A 17,659-nucleotide genomic window follows, 5' to 3' on the forward strand; every position below is an offset into this window, starting at 1 on the left:
TAAGTTAAAGGGAGAAGAGTTTGGTCCAATACTGAATGGCCAGTAAAGCACAGACATTACAAACCAGAACTTTCATGTCAGAAATAAAATCAAAGCTCTTGAATTTCTCTGGCACCCAATGAATCCCAGCATCTTGTTTCTTTCTTTATCAGACAAGACTTACTTGTAGTAGAGATCAACTTTCACATGTCAGAGTCCACCTACCATTCAGTATCAATCACCTAACAAGGTGACCAAGGACCACGAGGATCGTGGCCAAGGACCACAATCATAGCCAAATCACAATGGCTGGTTCCTAATCCAAACTTGCAAATATGATTTGTCAGGCAGCACCTGGCATTGCTCTTTGATAGCTGGCATTGTTTCTATAAGGGGCCAATGAAAGGTGCTATGATAAAGTCACCTTGTCACAATCAAGTGTTTCTCAATAACTCAGACAAAGAATGAAAAGCTCATCTGGAATCAAGGTGGCTGTAAACTCTGGGGGTTAAATGCACTGCAGAGAACCAAAATAGTGTGACACAGTAAACAGATCTGGGTCAATAAGGCTTTTATTATTTTCTTGTACCCACACACCTTTGCAGACTATACCTAAAGTGCCAGGTCAATTTTCCCACCCATCTTGCTTTGGTATGGAATCAGTGCTGGTCGAACCTCCTCCTTTAGGAATTTTGCCACCTGTTCAAGAAAGATAAGAAATAAAATTTGGAAAAGGGCTTGCCTTCCCCTCCCCATTCTGACCTACTTGTTCCACCAGGGTCTCTCTTTCACAAAGACACCCAACACTCTGATACATCCTGGGCCAAAAATGTGAAGCCCACAGAAAAGCAAGACGAGAAAGCCAAGGGAATCAAAAGAGAGAAAGATGCCTGCCTTTGTAATATGGGCAGAGTTACACAGTATGTCCACTCTCTGGCATATGAAAGGATGCAGGATGAAACAACAGACTCCATTACAATGCATAGCATCCATAGCCTCTTTCCACTACTTTACCTGTTGAGGAGCGCGTCCAGTGAAGGAGGAGGGATCCAATAGGCTTTCAAGTTGTTTATGGATAGGGCTGAAGTAAGGATCAGCACGGACACGGGCAATTAAGTCATTATCACCCCCTTCCTGTTTCACAACAGCGGCTGCTTGCTGGGAGAGAACACGAATCTTCTCATGGCAATCCTGTAGTTACAGAAGGAAGAAGACAGGAAAAGAAAAAAGTCATTCCAGTGCTACTGACAGCACATGCCCATCATGCCAACTTGTGTGGGAGGGAGAAATATCAAAGTGTACGGCCCCGGACAGCACAGCAACACCACACAGTTTGGACTGCAGTGTCTCATATACCACTACATTAAAGCAAGATTTTTTCATCTTTCCACATCTGCCCTTTGAAGTTAAAATAGTCTGAATGTCACACGCATTCCCTGTTGAATTATACCACAAACTTATGACACTGGAATCCTTTATATTTCTTCAAATTTCCCAAATACTTTTAGATGTCCCTTTGGGATTTTTTTTTCAGTTGCAAACAAATGTAAAATATCTACAGATTTGGAAAAGGGAAAAGAAAAGAATCTGTCCAACCTAACAAGCAGCGAGACTATAGAAACCATGGCTTACATATGGACAGACTGAGGAAAAAAGAACACTTTACAAACCTGAGGACCTTGAGACATTCTGTCCCAAAGAACCCTCACACGACACTAAGACTGGCAAAACAGTTGTAACAATTTTTCTAAAAGACTTCTTATCCCTTGACTTACTGTGGAATCAATCTGTGAGAACAAAGGAACCCAAGTGTAGTCAGGGACCACCTGCAAAACCAGATGCTGCCATGCTGGCCTTAAAGTACAGCCATGTGGTTCCATTTACAGCCATGCAAGAACCTTCTCTTCATCTTCCTGTTCCCACCATCCAAGTGTTGTGTTGCTCCAGCACTGACCTTCCTCAGCTGAACAGATCTGTCCTCTCAGTGTTTAGGGGAGGGAGCTGTTCAGTAGTGGGGAAAGGAAGTGAGTTGGGTGGGAGGTGAGGAAAGCCTAAAAAATGTGCTGTTCCAAAGTTCCCAGTACAGGAAAACAGAACACATGAATATGAACACCTTTTATAAATGTACAACTCTATGGGTGTGTAATTAAACGGCACCAGAAAGAAACCAGGCCAATAACAGACACAAATGAATCACAGAATCACACTCTTAAGTCTAATCAAAGTAGAGAAGACTGTTTAAGAACAGGATACTTTAGAAAGAGAGCCAGCTATAAAGATAAAGAAACTTACATGATGTGACCCCTTAAAACATTTGATAAGGAAGCTTACTCACTGACCCAGTGACAAATATCGGAGATGCAGAGGAAAAAAAAAAAAAGGAAAAAGGATGTTTCATGTTTCCTGACTAACATCATGGCTGAGTTGCCACAAGTGTTTCAGAAAACTAGAACCACACATATTCTACTCAAAGCTTCTGTCAAAACCCATTTGCTAATTACTATCTTGCAAGTTTAACTTCTGTCCCTGATGTGGAAATAACCATAGAATTAAAAATTACTGTCTAAAAGGTAAGTGAAAATAAGGTGTTTTATTAAGATGTAAATTCAATTATCAATTTTGACCTGAATCATGACATTAAATGATAAGGAAATATAACCTAATGGTGTCTGTATTTATTTGCTAAGGAAAATACTTAATTTCAGTTTGCTTGAATACAGAAAACTGAATGAAGTACCGTAAACAAAGCTGTTAATATACTACACTAAATTAGGGAAGAATGATACACGAATGAATGGTTCAGAATGGTCTTACTTGCTTTTTTGTTGAAGGACTGATTCATTCTCTTTTAATTTATAAGGTAGCCAACTGCCAATATGCTCCATTTAAAGAAACCTGGCCTGTGTTTCAAGTTCCTTCAAACACTTACAAAAGGAAAACACCTACTAGTATTTAATACAAAAATAGTTCTCCCTCTTCTCCAGCAGGCAGTCAGATTAGTTCAAACACACAGTGTACCTAACCAAAAATATGGATCTCCACAACTGCTCTCCCCTCAGCGGGCAGTCTGGCTTTGCAGCACCAGTGTAATATTAATAACTCTCTGGGAGCAGGTGAAGAGCAAAGAAAGGTGAGACAAGAGCCCAGATACTTTTGTTTCTCAGGAGACAAACACCGGGCAGGGAACAAAGGTATTTCGGACACTGGATTTGTACCTGACGATTGCCCCCTGCTTTCACCATCGCCATGATTATGTTCTCTGTGGCCATGAACGGCAGCTCCTGCTGGATCCTCCTCTCAATCACCTTAAACAAAACAAACAGAAAAAAGAAACAGCATTATAGAAATTCTGTAGACAACTCCGACTCCCAGTGAAGTTCTTCCACTCCCTTTGAATCTCCAGGATTGGACAACGATCACGGAATCATAAAACACTTTGGTTAGAAGGGACCTTTAAAGGCCACGGAGTCCAATCTCCCTAACAATGAGCAGGGACATTTTCAACAGGATCAGGTTGCTCAGAGCCACATCCAACCCGACTTTGAATGTTTTCAAGGATAGGGCATCTACCGCCTCTCTGGACAACCATCACCCTCACTGAGAGTGTTTCATCACCCTCATTGTAAAATACTTCTTTCCTATATCATCTAAATCGTCTCTCCGTCAGTTTAAAACCATTATCCCTTGTCCTACTGTAGTAGGCCCTGCTAAAAGGTTTGTCCCCATGATGCAAAGACAATTTCTCATTTTGAACTTGGCTCTGGAAATTCAGGTATTAAAGCTGATAATACTTAGAAGCTATATCTTGGAAGGGACATTACTGTGGAAAAAATGTACAATGATTTTTTTTCTAACCTGTGTTAAGTTACAGGACTGCATGAGATCTGTCTTGACAGTATCTTTTGCTGCTAATTTCTACAGACCCATTCTGTAGTTTGGGGAAAAATACCCTTTGTGAGAAATTTTGAATTTACTCTCTTTCGGTTTCAGCAAGGTACCCCTTCATGTATGTCCCACAAACAGTGAGAATATGGCAAGAATAGAGAGCAAAATTCAGACAAACCACTTGAGCTAGCAGATAAAAATGTAATCCTTCGAGTGGGAAGATTTTCATACACTTTGGCATAGCTGCAGCATTACCAAGGACGCACGTTATCTCCTGCTTTACCTTTGGATACACCACAAGTCCCTCGGAGATATTCTGCAGTGTGCTCAGGACGATGTCAGCTGTCAGGAAAGCCTCAGCCAGACACACGCGCCTGCGAAGCACACGTACCCAGAGCCCCAGTTAGCAACACAGGCCATGTTCCAGCCTACCTCAGGTCCTTTAGTTTCTGTAAATCATTCTGTAAATAGCATTACTGTGGCCCTAAGGCTGGAACTGTTCTCCTTTTTTTTTCTTTTTGGTCAGTAGAGAGGGAGAGAGAAGAGAAAGGGTGAAGGCACATGTAGAAAGCTCCAAGATAATTCAGTGATTACACAGGTAGGAAAGAGCAATTTACAGTATCTTCCCCTACATGTTCTATGTTGAACTGTCTACTGATCCTACCCTCCAGGAGTAAGACATGCTGCACACTTATGCTGTGCCTGGCTGCACTCAGTGGGTAACTTCCAAAGTGATCCATGCATTTGATGGGGGATTCCTCCAAGATACCAGCTCCTGGTCACAAAGGAGGGTCCTGACAAAAAGGAAAGGAGGGAAAGAAGAGGAGTAGTGGCAACTGAGCTGTATCAGGCAAAAGTCTCTGTGTCACAGTGCAGCAAACACAGCATCATCCATCTGTGATAGCAGGGCCTGGCCTATTCCAAACTGTGATCTTTTAAAATACCCTACTACTTGAACCTTGTGCTACATCTACGCCCTCCAACCCTATCACACTCTCTTAAAAACAATTTTGCTGGTTTGTACGTTGACTGAATTTTCTCTGGCTTGCTCTGCCTTCCAAAACACTATAGCTTTAACAAAAAAAAAAAAAAAAATCCAAGGCACAGATTTGTTAATTGCTTTATGAAGTGGACAAACGACTCTATTAGATGAGATGAAAATAAAATTCGAAACATTCCAAAACATGTCTCTACATTTGGTAGCTATTGGGAAATAAACACACTGTATCAATCAGTATCCAATTTCTTAAATTTACATTGTTTTCTGCTGCCTATGCAGCTCTTTTCTTAATGAGACTAGCAGCTGTAAAGCCCTTTTGGGAAAAGATCTATGCTTGCGTGAAATTTTATGCAGACGTTATGTTTGTGGAGATATCTTAAAAATAACATTTAGTACTAACCAAAAGATGGAAGCATTGAATTTTATTGCTGTAATTTACCTGATAATAATTACAGATAATTTTTGCTCAGCTCAAAACAGTGATAATGAAGAATCATCAAGCAAAGCAAAGTTTGCTGCGTAATATCCTAAAGAGCTGCACAGATTTTCCTGAAACATTATTTTTAAAAAATAAGTAGTTGTGTTCTTTCTCTAGGATCTGAACTACTTCTTGTAAAGAACATTTTACAAATAGATTAAAATAAGTTTCTTCAGATTATTTGGAGGGTTAAGGTATTACTGATAAAATCTTGGGTTATTCTTTAAAAAGTGAAAAAGATTGGGGTCAAAAAACTCATTCAAAATAGATAGGGAGGAAAATTTGAGAAATGTGAGTATTTATACTATACTGTTGAAATAGGAAGATTATGAGAGCAATACATTACCATGGCTTCTGTATCCCTCCCTCTCTCTGCTGATTTACACTGAAGAGAATGTTTGCATTAAAAAAACCTGGTTTTACCTGTTCTTACAGAGGAAACCAGGTTCTATCAAGACCGCTTTTGATCAAGGTGTTAGCTTGTGGTTTTAGTTTAAAAATAGTATTTTCTAAATAGATCAAAAGACCTTCCTGAACAAGACCTTCTGAAATTGCAGCGTTGCACAGTCTAAACAAACCTGTTGGCACTGTCATCCAACGTCCGCTCAAACCACTGCACTGAGGCTGTTTGGAGGGGGTCCATCACCAGGGTCATCAGGTGTCGAGCAAGGCTGCAGCAGCGCTCTGAACGCATTGGATTCCTCTTGTAAGGCATAGCACTTGAACCTGTGAGAGGAGAAAGAAGGATGGAAACGGTGGAACAGAAGCAGTGCATTCAGGAAGAAGAGATGAAGGTCCTCCCCCAGATAAGAAAAATGGGTCAGGAATCATGGTTTTGACTAAAGCCTCAAAACATGATTTTCTAAGGACAATATGGAATAAAGAAAATGACACCACCACCATCCCCTTCAGATCAGAAACACCCAAATGTGGGGAGAGAAAAAGTGGGAAGAAATTTTTGCAATTCTGCAAAACAGAAATACTACCCCATAAAACAAGGAAATAGTTTTTAATGTGGCGTTTAGCAACAATCACTCTAGGCTACCCACGGCAACCTTGGCAGTGTTCAAGGCTCCATCTGCTTAGTAACATTGCCCTTCAAAGTCAGATACTTAAACTGCTGCCTGTTGCTCTAGTGAACGGATATCAAAACCATCCAAAGAATGCAGAGTGGCAGAAGCAACAGACAGGACTAAAGCTTAATTTGCAGATTCAATCCTATGCAACTAGTTAGAGGACCTCAACTTTCTTTCAGTCAAGAGCCAAAACTCTACATTTCCTCCTCACTTTCTACCAATGTCAGAAATCACATAATTGGCATTCTTCTGGCAAGGGTCCAGCCTAGGACCCTTGTCCCATATTTGTCTGCTTATAAAGATCAAAATGCTGAGTCGAGCTGAAAACCTACAGCTCCAGTCAGCTTCATGAGGAATGGAAAACACTAAGAACTCCTCAGACCCAAGTCTTCCTCTCTAGGCAATGAGACATACATGGCTACTTCTGCTCTCTTCCCAGACACTGGAAGTGTGCAAATACAAATCCAGATTTTAATTACTTAATATCCAGAAGCCTTTAGGTAAGGTGCTTTTTTTTCCTTCTTCCCCCCTTTTTATTTTAAAAGGACCCAAAACACTAACAAGGTCAACCCCAGCTAATTTAAAGCAACTTCTGTCAGTGACATTTCTAAGTTTGTTTAAAAGGCAGCACCAACATAAATGAAAAGACACATACAGCAATCCAGGAAGGGTCTCTCATCCCTTACCAATCTGGTCTTTCTCAAAAGGCTCCTCTATCTCCTTCAGGTTGGCCAAAAGACGAATGTCAGTGCAAATCTAGAAAAGCACAACAGAACCAAAATAACACCCACCAATATATACTCCTTCTTGGAGAAGAGTTTGCATCTAAGAAGTAAACTGTGGGCAGCAAAAATTTTGGCAAAAAAAATTGACACTGCAATCATACTTCCTCTCCTAAAAATGTCAGTCAAGAAAACATACAGAAAACCACCACTGTATTAGAACAGGACTCCAAGGAGGGCAAACGTGCACAGAGTGGAAGATGGACCAGGGCAGAACACTGAAAATGCATAACAAAATTACACAGTGATTTGCAAACACAGATAATGTGTGCTCACTGAACCAGAAAAAAAACTAAAACAAAAGAAAATACCATAGATAACATTAGCCCAAGAGGAGGAAGAGGAGGGAGGGAACAGAGATAAATCACTGAAAACAATCCACAAGGACACCATTATCATAGAAGCAATTAATTAGGAGCAAACAGTGAAATTTAAAAATTCGTACACCACTAGGAAAGACATTTACTCTAACTGGATCAATTTAGCATAGATTAGACTACTATCTGGTGTGGGATTTGTTAACCCACTTTAGAATCTGTTCAGCAAACTTGCCCTACTTATCTCTGGTCTGAAGATCTTTGAAATTTGAGCACTAGGCGTGTAACCAGCAGTGAATTTACACGATCACAAAGAAAACAGCTGAACAAGGAACACCAATATTTCTTGAGAAGAGCATTCTGCACTATGAGCACTTTCTCTTCAAGATCTAAAATGTTTCTTACTCTTCCCAATGTATCCAAGTTGGGAGCTCACCTTGTGTATAGATGCCCCCAGACTGGCCAGCACGGATAGGACCCCAATGTCCACCTTGCGACTGTAGGTCTGCCCTGTGACCATGTAAGCCCTAGAAATAAGCACAGAAGTTGAGTGTTCCAGTCAGACACAACAGTACTGCAAGACTTTGAGCAAGGAGATGGCTCCAAGTGGAGGGCTGTCACTCTGTCCTGATGGGAATAACTTTGGATTCAGGCTGTCAGTTTCTTGGGGCAGCATGCGGATGGGAGAGAGGAACAGAGAGGAAAAATGGACAGCTGTACTTTGACAGGGAGACAAGTAGAAGTGGCCTGTTTAGGAGGTGAAGTTTCATGTGGGAAGCTGCAACTGAGAATGGAAGATGGCAAGGGGGGATAAGTGAACATCAGCACAGATGTCAGTTTGGCAGCTTGGGGAATCTGGGCCAACACCACTGGCAGGAGTCACACTTTGCTAACACCAAATATAGATGACTGAGTATGTTGTTTGTTACATACCGCTTAAATCCCGCCTTTGCAGTCACTAATCTGTCCAGTTCTTCAACCTTGGGGTGAAGAAAAAATAAAACAGAGCTCAAAATACAACAACTCAGTAAGGTGTCAGCAAGAGCAAAAATGATCTTTTGCTTTCCTTAGTTTACTGTCAAAACATGTTTTCCTTTCAGTGAAGCACTGCCCCGCCCCCGAATTCTGCTCACTTTTCACAAAGAGCCTTGTCAGTGAGCCCCAGAGGGATCACAATGCCCTTGTGAATTTGATGCCAGAATTTCCATGTTCCCTCAAAGAGAAAACAGCATTCCAGAATGGAAAATTGCCAAGACTGCAAAGTCTATGCCCTAGGCTGTCTGACGTACTTTACTATGGTCTCCCTCAAAGAGCTGCAAGAAGCTGGCTTGAGTGCCAGTGGTGCCTTTTACACCCCGAAAGCGGAGGTCATCCCGAGCCCGCTCCAGGCTCTGCAGGTCCATGCACAAGTCCTGAATCCACAAACAGCAGCGTTTCCCCACAGTGGTGAGCTGGGCAGGTCTGAAAACAACGAAGAACAGAATGTGACTCATTGAGGACATGCACAGTAACTCCACAAGGACCACACTTTGCTCTGAGTCTGCCATTAAGACATCCTTGCAGGTTAATTCTCCGACTCATCTGAGCAGAAATTAACAAGGTTTGGCTTATGTAGGAAGATGTTCTAGTACACGTATATCCCCAGTAAATGGTACTGAAGATATGATCATTCCTTTCAGGAATAGATGTAATTCCACTATGAGAAAACAGCAATCGTCACATCCACATGTGTCAGGAGGGTGCTCTCTGCCAGCCTGCAGGGGGCCATGACAAACATGCATCTGTGCCCCACCCCAATTCTGCTCGCCCAGGGCAAGGGGGGCATCCTGGCTGACTTACAGCACTGGTGTGAAATTCTCAGCATAGAAACATCTGTTTTCACATTGTGATTTTAAAGGATTCCTCTCAGGGACTGTTTTTGTTTTTTTTTATTTATGAAGCTGCATTCCTCAGCCCCTGGGCAAACATGCATTAACGATGCTGTCAGCCAAACCTTCTTGTAAGACCTCCACCTGGTCACTGCAAGCCTCAACTACACTGACCCCCTGCCAGTGCTGTGAGGTGGTAACAGGAGTGTTACGCAGAACCCAGCAGTTGAAATATTTCAAATTATCCACATGAACTCCAAAAACAACCTCTATACTACTTCCAAAAAAGCATATGCACGTGAACAAGGCTCAGACATAAAAAGGAAGCATGTAAGATCTGGAAGCAGGAATAGGTGATCCAGGAGGAATACAAGGAAGCTATTCAACACGGCAGGGATGTGGCAAGGAACGACAAAATCCACCTGGATGAATTTAGTGTGGGGTGTGAAAGGCAAAAAGACAGGCCTCTGCAAGTACATAAGCAGGAAAAGGGAAGGCAAGGGAAAACACGGACCTGATTGTAAACAGAGAAAAGACCCCACTGACAAAGGACACAGAAAAGGCTGAGGCATCAATGCCTTCTTCACCTTAGTTTTTATGATTTCACCTTGCATACACTTCTTGAATACTCCTTTGTCCTCTTTCCAAAAGCTAAAATAAAAGTAAACACAGAGAATACTGCTCCAAAAAGCTGTAGCTGAAGAGGGCCCTAGGACTAGAGCTGATGGAACTGACATGCCATATACGGCAAGACAATTGACCTGATGCTTTCACTCTCCTTTGGGAGAAATTTTTAAGTGCCAGACAGAGAGTCTGATATGACCTGTGCTTAATTTCCCTGCCTCTGGTGTTCCATATCACTGGGGCTTACCTCATGGTGTAGTTTAATGGCTCTGAAAACAGTCTTCGTGAAGAAGATTAAACTACCCCAACAACAGAACCACTGACATCCTGTTGTCCTTTGACTTAGTAACAAGTGGACATTAACAAAACTTTCTAAGCTGCAGTTGAAAATTACTTAGGGAAAAACAAAGAAAATGTGACTGGAAGACAGGATTACTGCAATTCCCAGTCATGTTCTTTTGAAACAGCCCAGAATATGCACATCTGTGTTGGCCTGGAAGTCATTCTTTATGAAGCTGTTTTAAAGCAACTGCTGACTCCTACTCAAAGCAACAGTCCAATTTCCTGAGACAAGCCTGGACTCAGACACATACTCCTTTTCTGAACCACCACCAACACCTTAATGACGTCCATCAATACCAACCGCCTCTGGCCAGAGATGGGAAAAAGGATGAAAACAACCAGTGGCAGGTCAATTTAACCAAATGAAAGCAAAGGCTGATGGCTACTTACTGGTAGTGAGTGAAGCCCAAAGTAGGCATGTCAGCATACTTCTCAGCAAAGTCGGCCAGCCGGCTGATCACCCTTGCGAGCTGGTGGAAGCAGGGAGGATACAGAAGAGGCGGAATGAGAGAGAAAAAAAAAACCCCAAACAACACAGCAGCAGCTAGCAAAGCACAACATTGTGAGAAAAAGGGGAGGGAAACAACTGTGCAGCTTTTGAATAGCACCCTCTAGTTGTAGAATAGGGCAAATTTAATTTTTTCAGGCCATGCATGGAATTTCTGCTTGCTACTAAACTCAAGCAAGAGGTAACACAAGTTGTTGGACTTCAGCTCAAATTAGTCTCATCCTCATGCCCAACCCAATCCTGCAGATGGTTTGTCCTTGGGTATTCTCTTTATTCCTGGAAACGGTCAGAAATAAAGATGATTTGGGTATAACTGACACACATACAGCCCAGGGCAAACTGGATGCCAAGATGTTCAGCTCAGACAGACAACACTGCACTACACCCCCACTATATCTGACCTCAGAAAATTGTATCATATAGTTTCTTGAATGCTGACACAGTCCTAGGAATATAGTTAAAGGGAAGCCTAAGCTGACCCTGAAAGCAATACAGTTGCTTTCTGAAACTAGCACCCATGGTACAGATGAAGAAGGTGCTGCTTATAATTCCCACTGCGAGCAAAGAAGCTTTGGGGAAAGACTTGAGAAAGGAAAGGAGGGTAACTGTTCACTTTCTTAAGAATAACCCAGACAGACAGCTCCTCCTAGCTTCCCAGAAAGGCTTAGGAAATTCCAAGTTAAACACAGGCTATTAACAGGACATGAGTGCTCCCCAGTTCTGAGATACTGTGCACGACTGCCTTCTCACCTTGGGTAGCAGCAGGTTAAACCCATCACGGAGGACAATCAGATCCTGAAAGAAGCAAAGAAAGGAACTTTGGGCCATGTCTAAAGGGCCAGACATAATGTTTGTCTCAGACAGGATACATATAATTAAAATATGCTTTGTTGACTCAAAAGTCTCTTCTTGAAACAAATGCTTTGTTTTCCTTCTTGTAACAGAACTTGCACTGAACTTGCTTATGACTGGATCCATCATTGCTCCTTTTATACTATCCACAGAAAGTCATGAGTGGTAGGAGATCTGTTTCCACCAACTGCCTACCAATGATTATTTTGAGATAGTCAGGACGCCCATGGCACGATAGACTAAATCCCAGTCCCAAGTGGAAAATACAGGCACTGTAAGCTAAAGACAGCAGGAGAGTACGGGGACTGATGTGGCACCAGTCATCTTTACTCCTTCTTTTGAGACTGAGGTACAGCTAGGTCCAAGTGTCACAAGGAAGGTGATATTACCTAAAAGCCAAACAGGCTTGCAAAGGGGTAGAGAAAAAATAATCACACAGCAGCTTCTCATACAGCAAAAGCAGTTGTGAAGTTGCGATGGCTTGAACAGCAACATATAGCAACATATATGAGAAATTAGGCTTCAGTTTGTACTAAGTTTTAGACAGGTTTTTCACAAATATTTTACAGTTCTGTAGAATGGTGGTATTTCCTTTTTCACTTAACACATTTATCCATTCCCTTGGCCACTGAAAAGCTTGTTTTACCCTGAACTAATGCAGGGGTTCCAAGCAGCAATTGGAACCTCGTGGGCCTTGTTCTGGTGGTGTAACTGATAATTCACAGAGTTCACATGTTTCTGCATGTGTTTGCAACTCACATCTCTTATCTCCTTGAATATTTAACATGCAAGCAGAGCTTAGGGAACAATTAGGTTCCAGATAGATCTTGCTTCACATCAAAAGAAAGAAAGCAAGAAGAGCTTTCCTTCCTAGGGTAGCTAGGTCAAAGGGGAATTAACTTCAACAGTAGAATTAATAAAAATGTCTGAAAATCTATTTAATATTTTATAAAGAAAAGTTTATAAAGAGCTATCAAATAAGCAACTGTAGCTTTGTTTTGCCCAGCTCTGCACACAGGAAGCTGAATATGTTACGTTACCGTGTTATCCCCTACGTAACAGGAAGTTGCTCCAAGGTGAATGATGGCTGCAGCTTTTGGACAGCAATGGGCGAAGGTGTGAACGTGGGCCATCACATCGTGACGCAGCTTCTTCTCTTCCTCTGCTGCCATCTTGAAGTCAATGTTGTCCAGATTTGCTTCCATCTCCTGTATCTGCTCATCTGTGATAGGAAGCCCAAGTGACTGCAAAGGGAAAATAACTTTCTATTGCCTTTTTTTTTTACCAATTGAACTGAGACAGAAGATATTTAGATCATTTACTCCCATATGACATCTCACAGAAGCATGGCAATTTGGCATAATCAAGTGCTGTAATTGCAAATGCTTCTATTCTAGGGCTCTCCAACCTTCCAACCTTTTCCAATAGAATAGGACAGTGTTCATTCTTAGGTGTTCCTTTTGGGCTTCATACTTTCCTCAGTCAGGTAACATTCTTGTCACAAGTACAGAAAGTAAGACACATGGGAAAAAATTATATAGAGTGAGTATAGTTTAATCTTTATTAATGAAGTTTACCCTCTGGATAAAGAAAAATCCAGCTACCATGTGACTTAACAACTTGTGTCAGGAAGAACTCTTTGGACCACATCTAGACCTATACAACTGTAAACAGTGGGTTTAGAACATAGGGAAAGGTACATATGTTTGTACCTTTCCAAAAGTCCTGAAGTATCTCATATCGGTCTGAATCTGAAACACTGTGAAATCAGTTATTCGATCTGGAAGCAGGAGATGAATGCTCCTAGTTCATGTCCAAAAATAATTGCTAGAGCTTTTCAGTGAGCTGACTTAAAAACAAAGATAGCAAACCACAGAATTATACACTGGTATACTCTTGGACAAGCTAACTAAGATGAGAAAACCAGTCATAAGCTAACTGAGGAAAAACGTCTTTTCCTGATACCGAGAATTTAAAAGTCTCCCAATGAACGTGGCATTACTGCCTTTTCCAAACTAAAATGCTATTGTTCTGTGCAGTAGTAATGAGAAGTCACCAACCAGGAGGCTTCCAGGATTCAGTGTTTCAAAAGCTGGTTCTGCTCAGAACCAAAGTGACTGAAAAAATGTTTTGCAGTGGAACCTGGAACTAAAGACAGCAAGTGAAGCAGAGGTGTCCTCAAGGTCCTCATCAGATAATCAGTACCCATATGTATGATGTTGCAAGTGCATACATGACCATGAGTGTCCAGATAAATGAGGAAAAGCACCTGGCCCCAGACTTCTGCCTTTGATGTGCACTGATACAAACTGTAACTGCCTGAAAGCACACAGGCAACTCAGCAAGCAATACACTCCTGTGCCCAGGTTAAAACCTCCTGCCTTGTTCAGACATCCACGATTCATTGGGAAAAGCCGACCACAGTATGCAGTCGTAGAAAGAAAAAATGACCTGCAAAAAAGGGGACTAGTCGTTATAGGAATACCTGCAAGGCAGGGTAGTGCCAAGACAAATGATGTCCCCATCTGTCCACAAACAACATGTGAGGCCTCTTCCCTATGAGCTTTTGCTGATATGGGCAGTACCTCAGGAAGAAAACAATCAAACGTCCTTCAAACCTGTGTACTCAAGAAACCTAAGTAGGAAAATTATGTGAGGGAGAACATGAGGTTTTCCCCAAAGCACCACAGTCAGTGATGTGCTCTCTGGACTGAGCTTGTAAGGTGTCGTTCCTCCAAGACCGATCCCATATTCTGATGTGCCACTATGAAAGCTATGACTGTTCATCACTATCCCTAAAGGGAAGAGCAGAGCAGGCAGATGACATGGCAAAGCTCCTGCAAACAGACTGAGAACACTGGGCTGCTCATCTAATAAAGAACACATGACAGAAAAATAATGAAATGTAAGTTGGACAAAAAAAAAATTGACAGAGGCTACCATAGGCTCTTTTAAGGGAGAAGACATTTGTATTTTACATGTGCAAAACATATTGTAACTCAGTTTGATGCTGTAAGATGTCAAAGCTACTTCTATGAGAAGGGAGACCAACATGAAATTTGTACTTGACTTTCAAATAACACTGAGGTCAAGAATTCAAGTTTAATAACAGAAGTATTATAATACAAATGAATTTACACAAAAAAATAAACTACAATTTGGGGATGGATATAAACTCACATGCTTCAGCTCTTAACCCAAACTTTGACTACTGTCAGTTTGGAAAATATCAGTTTCTTTTACTAATCACACACTTTGCTAAGTCTCCTCTTTCAAACTCCTGGTATTGCCTGCTGAAAGGAACAAAACACCCTATAGACTTTCTGTCAAATTCAGTTTCCAATGAAATATTTCTTCAGTTCTTATTTCACATTTTCCAAGTGGATTACTCAAAAATTTCTTCTATTAAGTAGGGTGAATACTGAAACCATTTGCCTGGCCCTGTGCTTTACCTAAAATTTTATCACTAAACTGCATGTCCTCTCTTACTACTTCTCTGCAACTTTGAGAAAACCTATGGTTAGATCTTCCTAATTCTGATTTACTGTAAGACAAGAGCAACTATTGCCCACAGTTCATTCATTACTTTTTGGGTTTTTTCAATGTATCCAAAAAGAAATGCTATGTATCTTCAGTAAGGATAACTGAATAAGTCACATATGCTTATCTTGAAATCAGGTGAGTACTGCAGTAAATAGTGTAGCCATAGTTCATTTATTATTTGGTGTTTGGCTTGGGTTCATTTTTTCCCCATAGAAATACTATGCATCTTCTATAAGAAGTTTCTTCAAAAGAAATTCTTTGTATCTATAACGAGCTGATCACTGACAGAGCTAACAGGTGCTGAAAATAGTTGGCTCTTCCTCCTTTAGTCCAAGGTTGACATTTGATGACAAACTGGTCTGGAACGAGGAGAGAGATAAAAATAGTAGTCTCCCTCTTCCCACTAAGAAAAGAGAGAAGAAGTTTCAAGATCTGTCTCTACTTTCTGGGGACAAAACTCCAGGGTGGCAATGAGAGGGAAAGCAAGGGTCAAGAGACAAGGGAGCCGTGAGTTCAGGGCTCGGGAGTGGAAACCTAGAAGTCTCACATTTTTTTTTTCAAGCAGATCACTTTCTCCTATTGGGCAACTTGCATATTTTGCTCTTGAACAGAAGAAAAAGTGTTGGAATTGATACATGTTTATATTGTCATGTTTCCAGCATGCAAAGCCCCTTAAGCATGTTTTCATGGTATTGGCACTTCCTATGCTAGATGACATTTGCATCGATTTGTCTGCTCACTCCAGGATCTGAACTATGAGAAAATCAAGCATGTGGTACTTCAGAAGGTGACTCCTATTTAGCACAGCTGCAGAATTACACCTTCACCTTCTAAAAACCCAGCATACTATTGATGAGGCTGCTGTAGCAGTATGATCCTTGGATGGAGAAGGAACATGTTAATGACACTGTGCACTGTTGTTCATTCTTCAGCAAGGTGCTTCTCTGCCCTTACACTAATAGTAACAGCCAGACCTAGCGCCTGGATTGCTTCCTAACAATCCCAGTACTTCGAAACCGGAAGCTGAACTCCGCACAAAACAAATGGGCAACTCTGGAGTCTGAAAGCTAAAGCCATTCAGTCAGAAGGTGGGGTGGGTTTGTGTGGTTTTTCTTTGTGGTTTTTTGGGGCAACACATTACAGCTTTTTCACTGTCAAAAAAGCTGGTAAGAGTCTTCCTGCCAGTCACAAGGAATCAAGTTAGTGGACCCTCAAAACTGATTGTGTCTCTCTTAATAATCGCTGTACACATATCCCGAATTAGGATCAAAGTAAGAAGGTTTAGCTTAAACTACATTTAAAAAACGTTAACTTCATAGATTCTACTAACACAATAGCTTCCAATCATATGGACATACTCTCAGCTGCTGCTACCTAGCAGTTGAATTAATACACAATACTCAGTCTTTTGTGGTATTTTGGGTTTTTTTGGCACTCGGCCTATCAGAAACATCACAAGAACTTCTGGGGTAACTGTTTGGCCCTCTTTGGCCAAAAGTAAACTTATCTCAGAAATAAGAGCTATCTAAAAACAACTGGCTGCAGATGTAAGGGGTGGTTCAGTTGGCATGGACTGACAGCCATCGGATTGAACAGGAGAGAGGATCTCACCCGTCACACCTCCTGAAAAGCAAACAGCGGAATGCTTCAGAAGGACAACGATGTTTGCTCAAAGGCAATCCCTCACCAAAAACTGCTTAGCAGAGCTTTTACAAAACTAATTTCACAAAGGCAAAAGTGCAAGGAGGAGCATATGAGACGAGAAGAGGTGATTTGCTGAGGGGTGATAGGTGCGTGGAGAATTGTGTACAGATAGTTGGGTAACCCTGACCCTCCATGCCCTGCGTCCCTTTCCCCCCCAAAACACGCGAAGGGGCTCCTGAAAGTTGTTCTGGTCAGTCTTCCCGCGCTCGGTCTCGTTTCCCGAGGGCAGCTCCGGGAAGGCACGGTTCCCAGCCCTCCTCTGCCAGGGCTCTGAAGGGAAACGAGACGCGAAGAAGCCCCGACACCACGCTCCCCCCTCCCCAGGCCGCTCTGCCCTCAGCGCCCCGTCCCGCCGTTACCTTCTCAGCCTGGGCGAGGTAGAGCCAGAGGCGGCGCCAGGTGCCGAACTTCTTCCTCTCGCTGAAGTTGTAGCCCATCTCGGCGCTGGCGTACCGCGACACCAGCGGGGACCGGTATCGCGCCATCACGTCCTCCTCCTCTCCGGGGGCCGCCATGGCAGCGCCTGCGGCACGGGTCGATCGCGGGCACCAGGCAGAGCCCCCGGGCAGCAGGGGATAAGGGCGGGTGACGGCCCCGCCCCGCGGCCTTGAGGCGGCCCCGCCCCCGCCGCCATGACGGGCCCGGCTCGGTCGCTCGGCGCCCCCTGGCGCTCGGAGGCCGCCGCGCCGTGAGGGGCCCCG

At 42.5% G+C, this 17,659-nt stretch overlaps 1 protein-coding gene across 1 annotated transcript; it reads right to left on the reverse strand.

Annotated features, from left to right (window-relative positions):
* Nucleotides 1-533: 533 nt before the first annotated feature.
* ADSL (adenylosuccinate lyase) lies at nucleotides 534-17,559 on the reverse strand. Its single transcript, XM_032689343.1, has 13 exons — nucleotides 17,318-17,559; nucleotides 12,752-12,955; nucleotides 11,610-11,654; nucleotides 10,742-10,821; nucleotides 8,807-8,978; nucleotides 8,451-8,497; nucleotides 7,954-8,044; nucleotides 7,105-7,174; nucleotides 5,921-6,068; nucleotides 4,148-4,238; nucleotides 3,195-3,284; nucleotides 994-1,170; nucleotides 534-678 (listed from the first exon to the last, which is right to left on the reverse strand). Exons 1-13 carry the CDS (start codon nucleotides 17,471-17,473, stop codon nucleotides 592-594), a joined length of 1,458 nt encoding a protein of 485 aa, XP_032545234.1. The 5' UTR covers nucleotides 17,474-17,559; the 3' UTR covers nucleotides 534-591.
* Between the last annotated feature and the right edge of the window lie 100 nt (nucleotides 17,560-17,659).

The sequence above is a fragment of the Chiroxiphia lanceolata genome, chromosome 5 (genome assembly GCF_009829145.1).
Source record: "Chiroxiphia lanceolata isolate bChiLan1 chromosome 5, bChiLan1.pri, whole genome shotgun sequence".
NCBI lineage: Eukaryota > Metazoa > Chordata > Aves > Passeriformes > Pipridae > Chiroxiphia > Chiroxiphia lanceolata.